This window comes from Phaethon lepturus, unplaced genomic scaffold (assembly GCF_000687285.1).
Source record: "Phaethon lepturus isolate BGI_N335 unplaced genomic scaffold, ASM68728v1 scaffold3395, whole genome shotgun sequence".
NCBI lineage: Eukaryota > Metazoa > Chordata > Aves > Phaethontiformes > Phaethontidae > Phaethon > Phaethon lepturus.
Window position 1 is genome coordinate 1 of NW_010541014.1, and position 19,427 is coordinate 19,427.

Here is a 19,427-nt window from a genome sequence, read left to right on the forward strand (position 1 = left end):
GGATTTTTTTTTTTTCCTAAGCTGGGAAATAGTGACCAGGTAATCCTTTGTTGCAAAAAGCTCTAGTAGACATTCATAATTGAGATGTACTTATTGCTCTGCCCCTCTGATGTCAGCTGACATCCCTTTGGAAACAGGGTGGGAGTTGCATAAAAAGAAAGATCTTGTGCATTTCCTGTGAAGTCATAAACAAAGGGATAGAATACAATTGCAAAAGTGAAATAAGTGCTTTCATAAAATAGTGATTTTATCTTACTTTATACAATTATTTCTGGTGACACCAAACCAAATGTTGTAGGACTGTGTAATTTTCTGAAAGGGAACCTGTTTGCATGTATCTTTGGTCGAATTTTAGTTGAGAACAATTTTTTATTTTCCCCCGGGAGTGTTTTAATGCGTTGCAATCTCAATAGGGTGGTGTGGTTTCTTTTTTGTTCGGTTGGTTTTTTTGGTTTTTAAACACTAGGTGTTTTGACTTCTTTTTAAGGTCAGACCAGTGTTTTGCTACCTAATTCTTGCACTGATAGGAATGTTAGTGTGGGGAGCCTGGCACTTGCTGTCAGATGTTTTTGTCTCTTCAGAGCAGATCTAAATTTAGTGCAGATGTTCTGGAGGTTTCCCACGTCCTTCAGAGCTCCCCTTGGGCAGTTGGGGGAAGTAGTGAGCACAGACAAATTAGTGGAAAAAATGTGATGAACACAGGACAGTTGGTCATAAGGAGTTATTTTCTGGTAACTGTCATCTGCTACAGTTTTGTGTGTTGAGTACAATTTTGTGATACAGCTGAGCCAGTCCGATGGCTTTTTGCCACAAAAAGCTCCCTCATCCCCACATCCATGGTTTTGCAAAGGAAGGCACTGAAAGACGCAACAGTCAGCTCTGGCATTTGTTGATCTTTCTTCCTGAGTCAATTCAGTTGATTAACTGGTTGAATTTGATTTTTGCCTAAAGCAAAAACATTTTTTTGATAAATTAATGTGCCAGTTTGTCAGAGCAGCCTGGTTAGTGCAAGAGCAACAGTTTTGGGGGAAGGCATGGAACCTCTTCTGGCAATGGGCAGTTGGGTCGTCTTGGCTGCACTGAAAGATGATAGTAGGTGATCAAAAATAAACATAAAGCCTATTTGCTACTGTCTTTTATGTGCTTTTTAAGGTACTAAACTATAAATCCAAAGGTCTGCAGTTAGAGCAAGGATTTTGAGAAATGATGGTTTTGAGCCACTGGAGAAGTCTAAGATAATGATTGGATGCTAAAGTACATGCGTTTTGGGAATGGGGGTGGTTTGTGGGGTTTTTTTGTTTGAGGCTGCACTTACCAATCAAAAGCTGTTCAGTCATGTGATGCAAAACAAGAAGTTTAGTAGGAGTTTATCCTGCTGCTTTAATTTTTATTTTTTTTTTAAGCGTTAACCTTTTACTGGCAGACTCTATTCCAGGGCACATATGAATCTGGAGTAAAAGTCAAAACCTTGTGCTCTATAATGCGATAGAAGCCTGATTGTCAGTTCTCATCCCTAGTCTGAATTAGATATGTAAATGTACAGATCTAATGTTAATAGCAAGTCAGGATGGTACCAGAGGAATGGGCAAATGAATTTAAATGAAGCTTTTTAATAGGATGTATGCTAAAGTATTGAGAAATGATCTGATCATTGATGTACTGTGCTAGTACTTTCAGGTACATCTTATGTGTGATCATCATGTGACATCTTATCTGTAAAAATAAGCTTTCAGAGTGGCTTTAACTCCATTAAGACATATTTTTACATGGAGGTTATCTGAGTTTTTGCTGCCATGGCTGCATTTTCACACTGGTACTTGTCAGATCTCTCTGTGAGCTAGGCTGGTTTGTTAAGCTGTCAGGAGACTAACTAAAATGTATAATTTTCTGCTCAGTTAGCAAGCTGAAGTAACTCATTATGGGTTCAGATGAGTGGTAATACCACAGCAGGAAGGGAGGCGAGGCCATACATGAGTGATTTAATTTCTTTGCACTGTCCTGATACTATACTCTTAATGCTTTTTCCTGGGAATTTGGAGAACTTGGAGACAATTGTTTCTGCAATTTTTAGGAGCCTCTCCCTAGCCTGTGTTATTTAAAAAAAAAAAAAATAGAATTGTTTTAAACACATTTTTGGAGAAACCATGGTTACGCAAGGTAAGCTATTTGATAGTTGCTGAAGGGTCTTTATCTATACTGGTCCATATGCATGTGTATTGACTAAATAAACATACTGTATACCATTCCTCTTCATTTTTTGCATAGAGACTGCTTGGAATATAGATCAGGGTAATGTAAAACCTGAAATTCTGGTGACTAAGTAACTGATACGAAAAACAGGGGTTTTTTTTTGACACCCATCTTTTTCAAACTCGCATAGTATGTGTTCCTTGCTAACAACTTTATATGCACCCAGTCTTAGAGTTTTAGTTTTCTATAGTACCTGGATTCTTCCAGTATAATAAAGGATCTCTAGTAAAAGTCATGGAAAACACTATAGCTGTAAGTAGGTATAAGAAAAAATTATATAGCTATAAGCCGCTATAGAAAATGAAAGTTTTATTGTATATAATATTGCTACTACATCATTGTGCATATTTTATTTGAAAATAAAAGCATACCATGATTGCATGCACAAGCGTTAATTACTGAATTAGCTTTGTCTACATCAATGCTGAAGTACCATTTTAGCTCCTGTGATGTAAAGCAATTAAGCATCCACTTCTTTAATACCTATTAATATCTGTCTGTTTTAATGTATAATAATAAAAATCCAGTAATTATAGTTCTGTAAGTGAATATTACACGACTCTCTTTAGAGGCAGTACATCTTCATATTCTGTTGTGAATGTCATTATCTTTCTTTAACAACATAATCAGTGTTTCTGTGCTTACTTTTTAAATTAAAATTTTTAAATTAAATTTTTTTTAGATTTAAAAGGACTTGATTTTTAATTTGTTTTCAGATATTAAAGTGTTTTTTTTAAATCAAGTGAAAATGTTTCAATTTTTCTCTTACAGTTTACATTATTAAGATGATTTGTGTTAAATGTTGCATTCTTTAATTATTTTAGAGGGAATTTGCCATATCAATTTTATGTGGATTCTAATTGAGTAGAACTTGACAGACAGTGAAGTGATTTTGAAATGTACTGACTCTAAACAGTACTGTGCTTGGGAAAGAGAACCTGAACTAAGCTGTCTCAAACTAAAGAGAGCTCTTATTTTCTCTTTTATAGTTTGTATTGCTATCACTTGGTAGTGACTAGCTGCCAGTGAAGTGGTTAGTTGCTTCAAAACAGTGTGAATGCTAAATAAATTTGTTTAGCTTTGAAAGAATATCCAGCAGTTGCTAGTGCTTAACATATAAAAGCAATGAAATTGTTTTCGTTAATGTGAGCAGTATTAATTACATCCTTCCCTTTTCTCTAGTTAAAGTACCTCGTAATTTTCGCTTGTTGGAAGAACTTGAAGAAGGGCAGAAAGGAGTAGGTGATGGTACAGTAAGCTGGGGCCTTGAAGATGATGAAGATATGACACTTACCAGATGGACAGGAATGATTATTGGGCCACCAAGGGTAAGTGTGATGAATTCAAAGGTTTTTCTTAAGTTTGTAGCCAATACAAAGTAAAAAAAAAAAGTTACTTTGCTACAGTGTACAGGAATTAGTTAAAATTCCTTGTATGAAGTTGTAGAAACACTGTATATTTGTAGAATCATTTAGGCTGGAAAAGACCTTTAAGATCATGGAGTCCAACTGTAAATTCATGTTAGAATTCATCACTTACTGGCATGTTACTAAGTGTTTTCAGTCTAGCCTCCCCTAGTGCATGTTTCTGCAGCAGTCTGTGTAAGCCAGTTGTGATTTGAGACTTATTACTGAATTACTGAGTTAGGAATATACTTAGTCTATATTTCCATCATTACTGCACATAAATGTACAGTGATAGTACAGTATACAGGGTAACTGTCTTTCCACAGTTTATCATATGTGCCTAGTGATTTTAATTCTGTAGCAAATTGACAATATATTTTCAACTTTCACAAGTTCTATCAAATAGTCTTTCAGTATAGCATTGTATGCAATTCAGTTGAATCATGCCTGAAGACCAAGCAGTTTTTAATTACCGCTAGTAAGATAAAATATATCCACAAAATTCTAATCCTCTGACTTAAAGTGCTGTAGAATGTAATCAAGACTGATAAAACCTAGATTGATAAAAACTTTGAGAGAAGTAATCATCTCAAGTATCTGAGTGTCAGCCTCATCATATATGAATGGACACATCTTTACTTCTGTGCACTCTTTTCTCATGAGCTACAATATGATACAAAAGATCACTGTGTAAATGAGTAATTTAAATGAATATAAGTTAGCATATGTCTTTCACTGCTAACATGAGGTTACTGTCTTGTGTGTCCTTCAGTGCTGCAGGGCTTATTGGAAGAACTATCCAAGTCATGAACTGAGATCAGAAATTGGCCTCAGTGAAGATAATGCCTTCCAGAGTAACAGAGTTCCAGGATTACATTCAGTGTAATTCAAACTCCTTTTGGAAGTCAGAGTTAGCTGTAACTTGCAGCTGACTGTTTTGAATATCTACATAATTGTGCTGAGCATCTAAGATTTGCATGCATTTGAGAGAGAACCAGTTTAAAATATAAGCATAATGATGGTATGCTTGGATACTAGCTTCTGTGGAATCACAGTGTTTGAACACATGTTGAAGAAAGCTTATAGCCTTTTGGGTTTTGAGAAGAACTTGCAAATGTGAGCTAACTGAAGTAGTGTCTCCCTGACTCCCCAGACATCCTCCAGAACTGCCTGTGACTGGTTTCTGGTTCAACCTAAGGTAGCTTCCTAACACATCTTTGAAGGGAGTGATTATTATGTAGGAGCCCAAATGTTTTAAAAAATAATTAAGAGTGCATCCCAGGTAGCTTTCTTTTTTATTTTGGGCAATTTATAGTGCTGTTATTTTATTTTCTTTATGAAAAAGTGCACGCAAGTAATATTTTGGGCCATTTCAGGGGCATGCAGTCTTGCTGATAGAATGACTTGCAGTATGTGGTGGTTGTAGACAGTGAAAGCCACCAGCTCCCAAGTGAGTGGTGGCACCTTGAGAATTTGCATATCCAGTTTCAGGGTTTGTAGAAAACACGTGTTTTTGGAAATGGTTGAGTTACATAGTGTGCAGAACACACAACATTGCTAATACTGTCCACAGTCTTCATGTTCCTGGCTTCTTTAGCGCTGTGCAAAAACTGCTTCTCAGGTTTTTTTCTTGCTTCATTTGAAAGGTGAACCAACATGGAGGGGGGAGGGGAAGATTTGTTTTGGATTATAGAAAACATTTTTTTGACCTGCCAAAAATGGCTTTTTAGGCTTTTTGGGGAGCTGGCCAGGGATGTTTGGCTTGCAGTAAAACAGTGCCTTGAAAAACCGAGCAAAATTGAGAAGCCACCTGGATGGGAAAAAGGAAATGAGAATGAGTGCTGTTCTTAGGTTTTTTCAGAGTTGTGAGCAGTGTATATACATTTTGGCCTATTTCCAGTATAACTGACTGCCTCCCTCTCTGGGAAGTAAATTGTTTTATATGAGTGAATAGTGAGAATTTTTGTAACTGTGTTTTCTTGCTGTGGTAGCAACTATGTTACCATTAGCAGGACAAGATTACTTTCATTGAGCCTTTAGCTTGGGAAAGAATAACAGAAAACCTTTTTTCTAACAAAGGATGTCCTGCTTCACCCTGTTTCTTTATGACCCAGTTGCTGCTCAGTCTCTGTGTCTTCTTGAAATTGTAGGACACAGGGTGATTCAGCAGTCCGATGTCCACTCTGCCTTTTAATTGACCACAGAGTGGACTGTCATTTGATAACTTGACTGCGTGGTTGATACTTCTACTTGGAGAGAGTGACATCTGGCTGATGCAGAATAGCTTAAAGATGGTAATTCTGGAAAGTTCAGAGGCATGTTACTGCTTCGGGTTTATGTTAGCTGTATCTGTTGTGCCAATGGAAAGACAGGTGTGGAAGAGCTGGATTTACTTCCTTTTGGAGCACAGAAGCATGTGCATCAGTGACCAGCAAAGCTACTGACAATTTTATTGTGCATGGCCTACTTGACAAGAATAAAAAAAAAAAGGGGGGGGGAAAAAAAAAAGAAAAAACCGTATTCATTTCTAATTGGACATTCTTGAAATATATTTGCACTTAGAATGATCTATTCCATGGTCTCTTTGGAGTGATGTCTTCTGCAAAGTGTCACTTTACTGTCCAAAGTTTATAAATCCTCTAGTAAACCAAGCAATCCTCAGCTATGAAAGTCTTGGATATCTTCTGGAGTGTTAATTACTTCTAGAATATGTTTTGTGCAAATACTATTTTCATCTTGTTCTTGGTTGTGTCTTAACTGTTGGTTTATTGACATCTTTGTCTTTTCACATTTCCAGGTTTTTTTGTAGTGTTAGGTATTATTTTTTACAGGGGAAAGCAGTAATTTTCCCAAAGATTATTGATTTTTCTCTCAGCCCTCTGTTGTGCCAAAGTTGTTTTGGGCATGCAGGTGGGTAGGAAGGATAAGAGTAAATGTGAATTAAAAAAAGAATTGTATTCTGTTAAAACTTTTGTATGGTACAGTCAATAAGTAATGTAATTTATACAAATTCGTCAAGTAATCAATATAACCAAACCAGTGCAATATCAATCAGTAATCCAAGACCATCAACTGGTACACCTTATTAACAGATTTATAATTATTTCATATTTCTTAATCTTTATTCCTCTTGCCTTTGCTTTGTTTTTTTATTTATTAATATTCAGCTTTCAGTAAGATGCATTAGTCTGTCTTTTTGCTTTCTAGACAAACTATGAGAACAGAATATACAGTCTGAAAGTAGAGTGTGGACCTAAATATCCAGAAGCACCTCCTACAGTTAGATTTGTAACTAAAATTAATATGAATGGAATAAATAATTCCAATGGAATGGTAAGTTGAAATGGTAAGATCAACCATGTTGTTAATTTGTGCTGTAAATTACTTCTGTGAAAAGCCCAGGTGAGGAATGTGCATGTTGGACAGAGCTTTCATATTTAAATTTTGTAATATAAGTACTTGGTTTAAATCAAATTTTGGTTACTTACTACTTCAAATCTTTAGGTGTTTGCAATCTGTTAGTGGTTCTTAGTGGCTCGTCAATGAGATGAACATTATTTATAGTATTGAAACAGTTGTTTCTTTTAAATGAAGCTGAAGATTTTAGTTTTCAACAGGAAAAAAGTGTTTAAGCCATGTGTAGGTATTTCCCTTGTAAGACCCTTATAAAAGAGGATTAGATTCATATCCTAACAGGAGTACTACAAACTTCATCTGATGTTTCCATTAACTAAAAATGGAGGTTATTCCTGATGAGTTGCACCCTGTATATAGTAACTCACCTGTAATGAACCAATGTATTTCAACTCTTATTTTCTTTGTTTATTCGAATTCAAGGTGATTCTGAGCTTCAGTCTTAAGGTCTTTTGATGTAGATGGTAATCACTTTCATTTTAAGATCAATTTGCAATAAGTCACTTTCACTGATCCCACACTTAGGGTGTCATGAGTTCATGTACATGAGCAATGGCAGCAGCTCAAGCAAGTCTGTTACTCCATTATTCACTAGGTACTTTTATCCTGCAAATAACTCTTGAGGTACCCCATTGCTCAGTGAAAAGAGGTGTGAGCTGTCTTGCATTTACAGTGGTCTATGCATATGTCAGCAGGAAATAATGTGTTCACACTTGTCTTCAGAGAATGCAAAGTAATTGGGTTAAGGTAATACTTAAAGGCGAGTCAGAGAGCATCTTTGGATTTTAAATAATTTGCAAGATTTAAAAGGAAGATGGACTTGCATTTGTGTAATTAACAGTACTGAAATGTGAAGCTTAATTATCTCAATGACTGCAGTGGAGGGAGAGGTTCTCAGGGATTCTTTTGAGCTCTTGCAGGTGGTAGGGTGGTGTACTGGCTGGTCATCCAAAGCCAGCACACTACGCTTCATAAATAATCTAAAACTAATTTGAATGCTTCTTGTGTAGCCAACAACTTTACTGAATGTGAAGGTCTCATTAAAATTGCTGTCTATAAATGAGCTGTGGCCCTTCATCACAACTGTGGCTTGTTGCCTGTAAGAATATGTTTATTACAAGGTTGTGACTAGCAAAAGGTGCCAATCTGGAATGCAGCAGAGCTTTTGGCACATTTATAATACTATTTTCATACGTCTCCCTAGTAACATGTATTATTCTGAGTCAGTAAAGAAGAATTCTCTCATTGCTTCATCTGTGCATGCCTGAGAGTGTATGTGGTGGTTTCTGGAAGCAGAATCTCAGACCTGCAGAGCCTGAAGGCTCATGTTTACTGAGCCAGTCAGCTTGAGATTTTGTTTGGAGCAGTCTACACTGCCTCAGCTTGCTGAGGAACAGGGTGAATACTGTGACAGGAAATCCACCTGGTGGTTTTAAAAGCACTCTTAAAATCCAGTCATCGCTACAGGAAAATTTGTTTTTAATAAAGTTTATAAGCTTATACAAAACCTTCATTCAGTTTTGCCTGAACAGTTCTGTAAGGTGGTATATATTATGAAGGAGTTGCTATGCAAATGCGTAACCTATTTTTTTAATGGATTTAAATAGGACTAGATAGTATTTTTAATGAAACAGTTTTCATAACTAATGAATTTTGAACTAATTTATTACATAATTTTTAATATGCCCACTGTCCTGGTATCTTGCATTTTAGCTGCTTTTCCCATTGTGCTCACTAGAGTTGTGCCAAATGTGTCAGAGAAACTGGGGGTACCTTCAGCATCCCTGGAACAATTCACATTGCTGCTTCCTGTTTTGGTTCCTTCTTGTTTCTTCCAAGCTGCTCTTTCACTTTCTGATAGTCTTTGATTTAATAGATCATAAGCGGTTTGCTGCATTCTTTGAATGAATTACAGGGTATAATTTTCAGGCAAGCTCTACTATTTGTGCTTCTGCACCCTGTTTTTTGACACGTGGCCAGCTTTTGATCACATTGCTTATAGATGGCATGAAAAAGTTGGTGACTTGCAGGAAAGAGACCTGAGACTGATACTGTATGTCATAGCAGTATTATCTTACTACTCAAAACACCTGTAACATTAAGGTACTCTTTACAGGAGGTGTGTGCCAGTTAATACCTGAGGAAAAGTAAGGCCCCCCAATCTGAGTTTAGAGGGTGATGATTTCTGTTGAATTGGAGTGTGAAGGGTGGAGGGGGGAGATGGATATGCGCTAGAGTTACTGGGGGTCTAAGGAAGCTAGTCTCATACTGCCTTGTTGGCAGTAATTCTCAAGCTTCTTGACTTACAAGTCTCTTTACATCTTGCATAAAAAGTGCGCGTGTAATTTATCTGTACTGACTGTTACAGTTTTATTGACTTTTTGATTATTCTGTGAGAGGAGTTTTGCCTGTAAGTAACTTTTCCATCAACAGCATACCTTCAGGGATCCCTGTGATTGCTCTTTGAAAAATTTAGTGCAGGAAAGGAGAGGACTACTTCACAAGTATTTTCTCTCAAAAGACTAAACTTCGGTGCTCTGAGTCGCCCCGTTAAATTGTCTTCCTTTTCTTATCTGCAAGTTAGTTTTTGTGGTTTTCTGCTTTTCAGTTTGCCTATGGAGGTACTGAGTTTGTATACAGGATTAGGGTAGTAAGTTCAGAAAAGCTAGTCCAAGTACTTATGTAGGGCTGGACAGAATGCCTTTATGTTTTAATGGCATCACTGTTGTAAAATTGTATTTTAAATTATCATTCTTAATGCCGCAGGGTCTTTTCTCTTGGATGCTTGTGTGTCCTGTATTGATAAAACACAGGTTGCATTCTGACATGCGATTTATTTTCCCATGGTCATTTGAGGATGTCTGATTCTTGCATCTGTGAGAGCACTCTTCAACAGTCTTATCTGGGAGGATTTGCAGTCACTTTGTTCATTTAAATACCATTTACAGCTGGAAATACTTGTTTCCTTTAAACTCGCTTGGGACTCAGCTATAAACATCTGCAGCTATATGCTAAGTGAACGTAAGATCTGAGCCCTTCTTCTGTTACCATGGTACTTAACCACTGTGAAGTTTTTCTTCTTTCTGTGGGACTCCATGAGGAAAGATGGTGATCTTATGCATTTCTCGTGGCATTTTCTATATGGAGAATAGTTTTGAGTAGTGTGGTATTGACTATTCTAACTTCTGAAATGAATTCATGTTGTTCCTAGTTTGCTGGGTCCAGCTTGTTGGGTAGAAACTCTGGAGTGTCCTTTAATCTTATCTAGAAGGATTAGAGAGGAAGAGCTTGGTAGCTCAGAACAAAGATTCAGACTAAATGATGCTTTACTTAAGCTGCTACTTGATAACACAGGTAACGTCTTATCAGAATTTCCCTTTTACTCACTGGTGGTTTTAATAGTGTGCTTTTTAAGAAAAGAGAACCTGTTTCCCAGTTGCAAAGATTATTCTGCTCTGATATTGCCTGTTTTATCTACCACGTTAAACCAAATACCCCTTTAAAAAGGCGTAGTAGTAGTCTGGGAATTACAGTGATGGTCTGACCAGCGTTACTTTCAAAGCCTTTCTGTATTAGCTCATACATTCATATACGTATTTTAAAATAGTGTGATCTTGCTGCGTAATGGAGCTTTTCTTTTGATGCTCTTTTTCTTCCTGATTTATTAATGTTTGCGATTAAGTAATCTGACTGCCTTTTTTACTGTGGTTTGATGATTTGCTGTCTTTGGCAGCACTATCGACTTTAAGGGGTTCCCGACTCTGAGCAGAATGCTATTTGTGTGAAGAGAAATGCTTATAGTGCTGAGCTGTGAATTGGATCAAGGATCCTGCTTAGGCACTTCTTTCCAAGGTGTTTTTATTAAACGAGGTGCGTTCTGTCAATTCAGGTCAGAAAGTAGCTTGAGCTGATAGGCAGTAGCACTGTTAAAGAAACAAGTGCCTAGTGAGAGGGAGCAGAAGTTCCTTGGGTTAGTATTGCTGCCCAAGCCAGCGTTTTGTTAAACCTTGGCCTCAGTTTCCTTCTGCAAAAAGGTTTAGTCTCATCTGGTGTTCAGAAAATAGACAGCCTCACTTTTTGAGCGATCTAGGAAGAAAACATCTGTTTTAATGTTCTTATTTCTGATTCCAGTGTTGTTTTTTCTTTCAGTTTGCCCCAATTAAGATGGGAAAAGAAACTTCTTGATGTTTTATGCTGCCTAAATCATAAAGCAGTGATTTCCAGCACTTTTATAGCCATGTGGGCTGCCTGTGCTCTCTGCCAATGGAATTCAGTAGCGTGCAACAGCCCTGTTCCTGCCCATGGGCCTTCTTTGCAGTTGCACAGCTGGAGGCTCCTCTGTCTAAGTTCCTTGTTGCAGGGGCTGGGTAGCCAGGACTTACCTGCTGCCAAAACAACTCCCAAGCTGACTTTCAATTGCTGACTTTCCTATGGAAACCTCCCTGTTATAATATAATTGTGTAAATTGTCCCACAGGTTTTATAAACGCATAGGAGAAGTCCCATGTCCTTTCCTTTCAGTTCATATTCAAATTGGTAAGTGATGTACAGTAATCTTCACGGCTCCATAAGATGACTTACTGTAAGAAGGATGCAAAGAACTGAGAAATATCCAAACATTATGAATTAGTTATTTCAATATTTCAAGCCTTTTTTTAGTATATGTAGTGACTCTTGATGTATCAGAAGCACCATGTAATATCGATGTGAAATAAATCACTAATGATACTTGTAGCAAGGGAAAAACACGGGAAATTTTCCTTTAGAAAGGTGTTCTACAGACTCTTGTGTGGCAGGTTCTTTTAAAGAACTGAGGAAAATCCAAGTGTATATATTGGCATAATGAAGGTGATAAGTTTTTTCTTTTTTTGGAGTAATTTGAAACAAATTAATAAAAAACAAATTTTACAAGATAGGCTCCAGTTTTGCAGTAAACAGTTCGCTGATCTCCTCCTCCCCCCCCTTTCCTTCTCACTAATATTAGTATCAGCACGGATGAAGGGGTCCACCTGCATGGATTTTATTGCAGAAACTGTATCTGCGTGTAAGTATATGATTGTTTTCCGTAAAATATTTTATGAACATAGGAACTTTGTGCCACAGAGAAAGTATCAGGGAATGCTTAGACTCTTTCGTAGACCAATTAGGTCAATAGTTATTTATGTAGAGTTTTTGTATTTCCTAATATCTTATAATTCCCTCTTCTTTTTCCAGGTGGATGCACGGAGCATACCAGTGTTAGCAAAATGGCAAAATTCTTATAGCATTAAAGTTGTACTTCAAGAGCTAAGACGTCTAATGATGTCCAAAGAAAATATGAAGCTTCCACAGCCTCCAGAGGGACAAACTTACAACAATTAATTTTAGCTGATTCTCAAACTCCTGTCTTAAAACAACAACCTTCTACTCATGTTAATGTCTTGATTAAATCTCACAATGCAAACACCCACACATTAAAAGAATTTCAGCTGGTATACATGACCTGGACATTTGTAAGAATATATATAATATATGTATGCCCAATAAGTTTTCAGGCACTATGGGAGAAAAAGGCAGCACAATTATTTTTTTCTCTTATCAAGGCACTGTCATTTAAGCATAAGCCTGAAATAGCCTAAAATTGGAATTCAGGTTTTACAAGATGAAAGCATGACAGAAAGTGTCGGATCGCTGTGGAATAATGTATGTTTCTGGAAATAATCTCTTGAGAAGGCAGAGTATAAATGGCATGCTTTATCCATCTTGCTTAGTAAAAGAGCTGCAGTTAAATTTGTTTTAAAGTAGCAGGTACAGTGAATACCATTGCTCATCTTGTTTAATTTTGCAAGGGTGTGGGTGCCGACTACTGGTAGTGTCACAAAGTATGTTCAGGATTGTTTTGATACCTGTATTTATAAAATGGGGGGATTAATTTCTCTTAAGCAGCTCCTGTGTGTTACATGTATCGGACATGGCAAATATTTGTTTACAGTCTTTGTTCTAATAAACCATGCATTTAAGTTTTAGTGAAACAAAGGAAATGTATGGATATGTGATTGAGATTAAAGTTAGTCTTAAAATGTAAATAAAATGTGGAAAGTGTCTGAGGCTGTGCCATTTCTATAATAGTGATGTAATTTATGTACAGTAACATGCAGAAGTAGTGGAAAGCCAAACATAATATTGCTGCTGGTTTTACATGCACCTTTTATTCTTACCACTTTTGTATGCTTAGTTTACTTGAGAGGTCAAGGTATTCAGTATGTTGCAGGGGAGTAAGTTCTGTCATCTGTAGTACCACTTCTTTAAGCAAGCTTGTACTGTGTATTTATATATTTAAAAAAACCAAACAAACAAAACAACCAACTCCCAAAACCAACTCCAAAATAAAAACAAAAAACTCTTGCCTACCCACCTCTCCTTCACCTCCTGTCCAGATTCTTTTGAGAAATGAGCATAACTTTCACTTTGCTAACTTGGCCTTTGAGCAGTTTTCAGACCACATTGCTGAAGTCTGTCCTACTTCTCAGTTCTTTGTCTTGCTTTTGAAGTTGCTGCCTTGATTCTTCCTTTCTTGCATCTTTTCCTCTTTCATGTTGCTTGCCTTTTTTTCTTGTCCCACTTTTGCTTTTTCTGAAACACACAAAAAAGGAACTTCAGGAAGCTCTAATAAGAATTATACCTGTGGTACAGATCATCATATTTCCATCTGCATTCCATGTATCGTATGGCATGACACGATGGTCTTCCTAGCTAGAATGCTTTCTGCCTCTCCTGCAATTGTTGGTCTGGTTTTTTTCAATGTATTCTGTCTGGTGGTAACACTGTTCTTAGTTCTGTTACTGATTTCTCATAAGAAAGTAGTTAATGCTATCCTTCTGGGAATTACACCTTCTTTCCCTGGTCCCCCTCTTGGAAGATGCAAGCCTTTATTCATTTTGCTGAGAATATGTAACATTGGGAGCAAGTCAGCTATTTGCTTTCAAAATGTTATTTAGTCGTTCTTTTGAAAAAGTTAATATAATCAAAAGCTATCAACAGCCAGGTAACTTTGACATGCCATTGCCTATTTCTGATGTAAAGAATGAACCGTTAAAAGCAATAAACTAGGTGTTCTTTTTATTGTGGAAAGGTTTAATTACTATTTGTCAGTTTATGCTTTTTAGACAAATTGGACACTTCCAGAATTGGTGGATTTGTAGCTGCCAGCTACCTCCTTTCTGTATTTATATTAACATATCATTTGTGACAGTTTGGCTGAAGTGCATTGCAACATTTTCTTACTTGATTTAATTTGAATGATTTTGATGCCATTAAATCTTTTTTTCTTACGCTAACACTGCTAATCTATATTTAATCAATTAAAATAATGGAACTGTGTGGTTCTGAGATGTGAATTTTTGGGAAAACTTCAGCATAAGCTATTGAGAGAATGGGAAGTACTCGTAGACTATTATATGGTTGGTAACATAATTTAAGAGACTGGCTTATTCACAGAGCATGAAAAAAGTCTGGTTGTTCACTTGGTTGTATGGGGTGCAAGATGATCCCACAACAGTTATTCCTTGTTGTCTGTACTCTAACCATTTGTATCTGTGAAAATCTACATATCCAGCTGTAAGCAGATAGATTTTTTGAGGGAAAAAAAAAAAGAAAAAAGTGGTGGAGGGAGTTGACCTGATCTCTGACACCAGGGTATGTAATATGAAGGATGACTGTAAAAATATTCCTGCAGTGATTTTAATTGTGTTGGTTTTCCATTTTGCTCACACTGGAAGAAGTCGAAGTGTAATTAATTACGAAATTTTAAAATATCTTTGACTACTGCATAAAGTAGAGACCCTCCCCAAAACTTTCATTACCTAAAGAAGATTTTGAAGTCACTGCTGCTTACTCTCCTCCAGAAGGGTTATGTTGTTTTACAGATGTCCGTGTTGTCATGTTCTTGTAGATTCTTTTAGTAACCTCCTTGGATGCCAGAATTTTAATTTTCCCCTTATAAGTGTTTCATTTGTGTTACCTTTTTTTGGCAAGATTTGAATTTGCTATTGTTAGCAAATGTGTTGGGGTTTTTTACTTTTTTTTTTCCCCTGAAAACTGTATTTGTACATTTTGCAAAGTAGAGCACCATTTTAAGCCAGTTGCGTGAGGGGCAGAGAGCAAAAGTTCTAAATATAATATTTTTTTCAAATTGCTTTTGAAAATTCGTATCTTGTTGGTGGTCATCAACTGGGGTTTAAACTAGCGCTCTGCTCTGAAGCACTGCCAAAGTTCTTGTGTTTTCATTATTCGAGGGAGGGATAAGTTTACTATGAAGCAACGAAAAAAACCCCAAAGATTGTATGATTCATGCTTCGTAATCCTTAAGATCTAATGAGCGAGCCTATGGAAATATCCACGTTACAAATAATGTGCCTTACTCATTTATAATAAAGTACATAAAATGTTGCAAGGTGTGGACCTACCGATTGCCTTGATTGCGCTCGTCTTCCTGAAGGCAAGTTGAGAATACTCGACACCCAGCAAGACAGTCGGGAACGAATCCCTCAACTACTATGAAACGAATGCATAATGCATGTGTTTGTCATTGTATAGGGCATAACCAAAGGAAAATTTTAGTGCATCCTATGAGAGTTGGTCAACTATAATAATAATAAACTGTGCAATTTAGACAAGTATTTGTGTTCTACATGGTTACTTACATGGTGAGTTTGTGGAAATGTATTTCCTCTTTAGTAGCTTTCAGGACAATAATTCAGGGCCTAAAAGTATTTATTAAACTCTTTTGATAGAAGGTTCGTGTAGCAGGCCACCTGGTGATCGTCCTGTGGCAGAGGCAGGATACCTGACAACTACTTGTTCTTATTTCAGCCTCTAGTTTTTGAAAACTCAGCCAGATTGCTGCTGGTGTGGCTTGTCTCAACTGCTAGAGAAGGAGGAATAAACTGGTATTAAGCAAATCTGAATACGTGTTACTGTAACAAAAAACAGTGACTTAAAACTACTGTTGGTCTTTTGCTTTCATACAAGTAGAATTCCAGGTGGAAGTGAAGCAGTGGGACAAGATATGTTTCTCATGAATTTTTCTAAATAATGTGTTCAGAACTCTTGTGAAGCCTAGGAAGATATCTGAGGTAGGGAGATATTTCCCACTTAGTAGAACATGATGAATGCCTGTGGCCTTTAATAATAGTTTTAAAAAAAAACCCAAACAAACTTTAAAACTTGTTAATGCATCTGTGTTAACTCTACATAATGAAACAATTGTGGGAGAGGGTTTTCTTTTACCTGTTACTCCCTGAAACAGTGTATTATACCTTTTTGATTGCAGACCCAACTGATCATGGGCTAAAATGGTATGAAGGATGTATTGCCTGTAATGCTGGAAGTAGGAAAATACCTATGCTGCTTTAAAAAAAATACGAAAGAACATACTTCACTAGCTGATCTCAACTTCCATAGGAACGAGTACTCCATTTAATGGTTAAAATAACAGCTTTCTACATTACCTTAGTGTGAGTGTGGCTTATATATATATTTTTTTTTTTTCCTAAATGGTTGTGTACCTTCAGCTCAGTTGATAAACTGTTGTAAATTCCGTTCTATAAAATACATCTCATATACCAGCTCCCAAGGAGCATTCCCATATTAGAATAGTTCCATGAAGCTTTTCAGTCTTTATTATTTTAAAATAGTGATAAATACAAGAAGACTTTTATTATTTATACTAGTGCCAAACTACATAAATGGATAACTTAATGGATGATGTTGAGATAATGCAAAAATAACCAGTGCTTGGGATCTCTTGGTATAATGCATGTTTTCTAAACTAATTTATGACTTTCCATCATTTCTTAACAGAAGCATCCCAACCTTCTGCTTATAATATATACAGTATGGATAAAATATAAACATGGTTTAATAATGTATAAACTATGCAGTTTGGGTTTAAAAAAGGTATACTGTGTTTTTGTTAAGTCAGAAATACTGAAGGAATGGCTATGCAGACATAAGCAAGAAAGGTTTTAATACAGTTGCTTTGTGCTTGTTCCCACTCTGCTCCCTAGTGATTATTATAGTTGTATAGGTATGGATTTAACATGTTGGCTGTTTTCATTCTGAATTAATATTATTAAGATTAGTAGTTATCATTGCCATCTTTTTTTTAAATGCTGCGGAATGAGAAAGGGAGGGGGGAGGGCTTTGATTTCCCTCTGCAATTTCTACTGATTAAAAATTATCAAGAAAATAAGAAACCTAGTAAACGTATCTGTTACTGACTTGAGAATAGACCATGAAAAATTGGCTGCTTTTTTTTTTTTCCAGTTGTCACAGGAATAAAAGCTGTTAGAGTCAGGATGAGAACAGCTGAAACAGTAGAGCTGTGAAGTTGTCATGAAGATGTGGAAGAGGATGTTTCTAGCAGATCTTTCCAGTGTCATGGAAATTGGGTTAATATGGGGGAGAGGGTTGCATCTTGCAGAATGACTTTGGGAGATAAACTTGCACTTTGAAATCCTTATATTCAGCCTGAAAAGACTTAGCCCAGTTTTATTAATCTCCTTCACTTTTTTGAGATAAGAGGAAGTACAGCAGGTCGTGATTACCCCATTTCTTTCAGGTTTTGATAAGGAAAAATTGCCACCGTGAGGAGCTGTGTAAACCAACAGCATGGAGTGGAGGAGGGTGATGCTTGCGGCTGGCTCTTTGGTTCCCATGTTAATCTAAGTGACTGGTGATCAGCAGTTAGTAAGTTTAAATGTATTTCGTTAGTAGAGTCAATACTATTAATGAGAAGAGTCTACACTAAAAGCTCTTTGCTTTTGTAATGATGTTGGGCAAATGGCCAGCAACCCTGACCCCTGCCTTTTCTGGCCTACGGTTTCTTCCACTATTATTTGTTTGCTGGAACGCAGTTTCAGGAGATCACGTTATTTCTCATCGCTGGGTGGTGTGTTGGACTTTAAACTATGGGACCATCCGCTTCTGAGAAATCCCTAAAATAACTCTGCCACAACATCACAGTGTCAGGATTCGTGGAATCAGTCATAGGCATCTTGGCTTGTGTTTCCTGAAACTGGTCCCTGTACATTTTAATTTTTTTTCAGTATGAAGACTCGCAGATTAAATTTATAATCTCATATGGTACTACTAACCTACAACAATACACTATATTTGTTACAGCCTTATCAGAAAATGTTTCAAACATCTGTCCTTACAGTCAGCATCAAATGTACGAGTCGTTGCATTTATAGCAAAATTCTCCTGCTAAGTTAGTACTGTACTTTCATTCCTTAAATGCTGTAACTTTGAAGTACTGAAATAGTGTGAAATTAAAATTTATAGCCATGGTGTTTCTAGAGATGTTTTTATATCATTGTTCAAGCACGATAATTACTTGCTTCCTTGAGCTGTCATTCAGATTGCGCGTTAAACACGCATTATTTAAAATCTTTGACTGTCACCTCAGTTAGTGGTGCAATGGTTTTGATCTTCAGAGTGGGCTGCTGTGAATAAGAGTACTGCTTCAGAAGCTCTTCGTTCTACCACCCTGCTTTCAATCTGTTAAAACCAAACACCCCCCCCCCCAAAAAACGCAACAAAATGATTTTGAATGGCTCATGTTCCTTAGGGTGGTAACTATTTCTTCTGGCATTTCAATTACTCTTCATTTTTACCTTCGGATTTATTTGGAATTGTCTTATCCATTCAGTGTAACAATATTAACTACCAATCTCTAATGCTTTGCTGTATTTTTGTGATTTTATGATTCTGTAATATCTGTATGATAATTAGTATTAAAACAGAAGCCTACAAAAATTGTGCACTGCTTTACTTGGCAGATGCACAAATCGCATGCGCTGCACTAATGAGCCAGTAGCTGAAGACAAGGGGGCAGTGAGGAGGGAAGGAATTAATATAATTTAAGTATACACAACCCCTGACACCATTCAAAAAATACTGTTCTCAATCTACATAAAACTGGGGTGCCAACTGAGTATTTGCTTGGTTTTTACATGCCTGCTATTACACAGCTGAAACTACGTTATATAGTCACCTAGATACAGAGCTGACCAGTAATTTGTGCCGAGGTAGGACTGGTTTAGTACAACCGTAACAAGAATTAGCGTTCTGTTGTAGGTGCTCCTATGTGCAATAGCTGGAATCAGATTTATGTCTACTATTTAAAGAGCAGTGGCAAAAATGTTTTAATATTAAATTCATGCTGTATTGCTAATGCTCTTTGGAGGGTAGTTCTTACCTGCTGTGGCTGGTAATTTAGCAATACTTACTTTGTATTTTCACGGTATCGGTTGGGATTATTGCACCCTGGTCTTCTAAGGGATAAAGCACACATGTATGCGCGTGCATGCACGTG

The 19,427-nt window shown here is 36.8% G+C and overlaps 1 protein-coding gene across 1 annotated transcript; it reads left to right on the forward strand.

Moving 5' to 3' along the window:
• Positions 1 to 3,403: 3,403 nt before the first annotated feature.
• Positions 3,404 to 13,152, forward strand: UBE2V2 (ubiquitin-conjugating enzyme E2 variant 2; the record flags this gene model as incomplete). Its single annotated transcript, XM_010287588.1, has 3 exons — positions 3,404 to 3,578; positions 6,864 to 6,989; positions 12,284 to 13,152. Coding segments are annotated over 3 exons (448 nt in total), but the record flags the coding sequence as incomplete, so codon positions are not given.
• Positions 13,153 to 19,427: the final 6,275 nt, after the last annotated feature.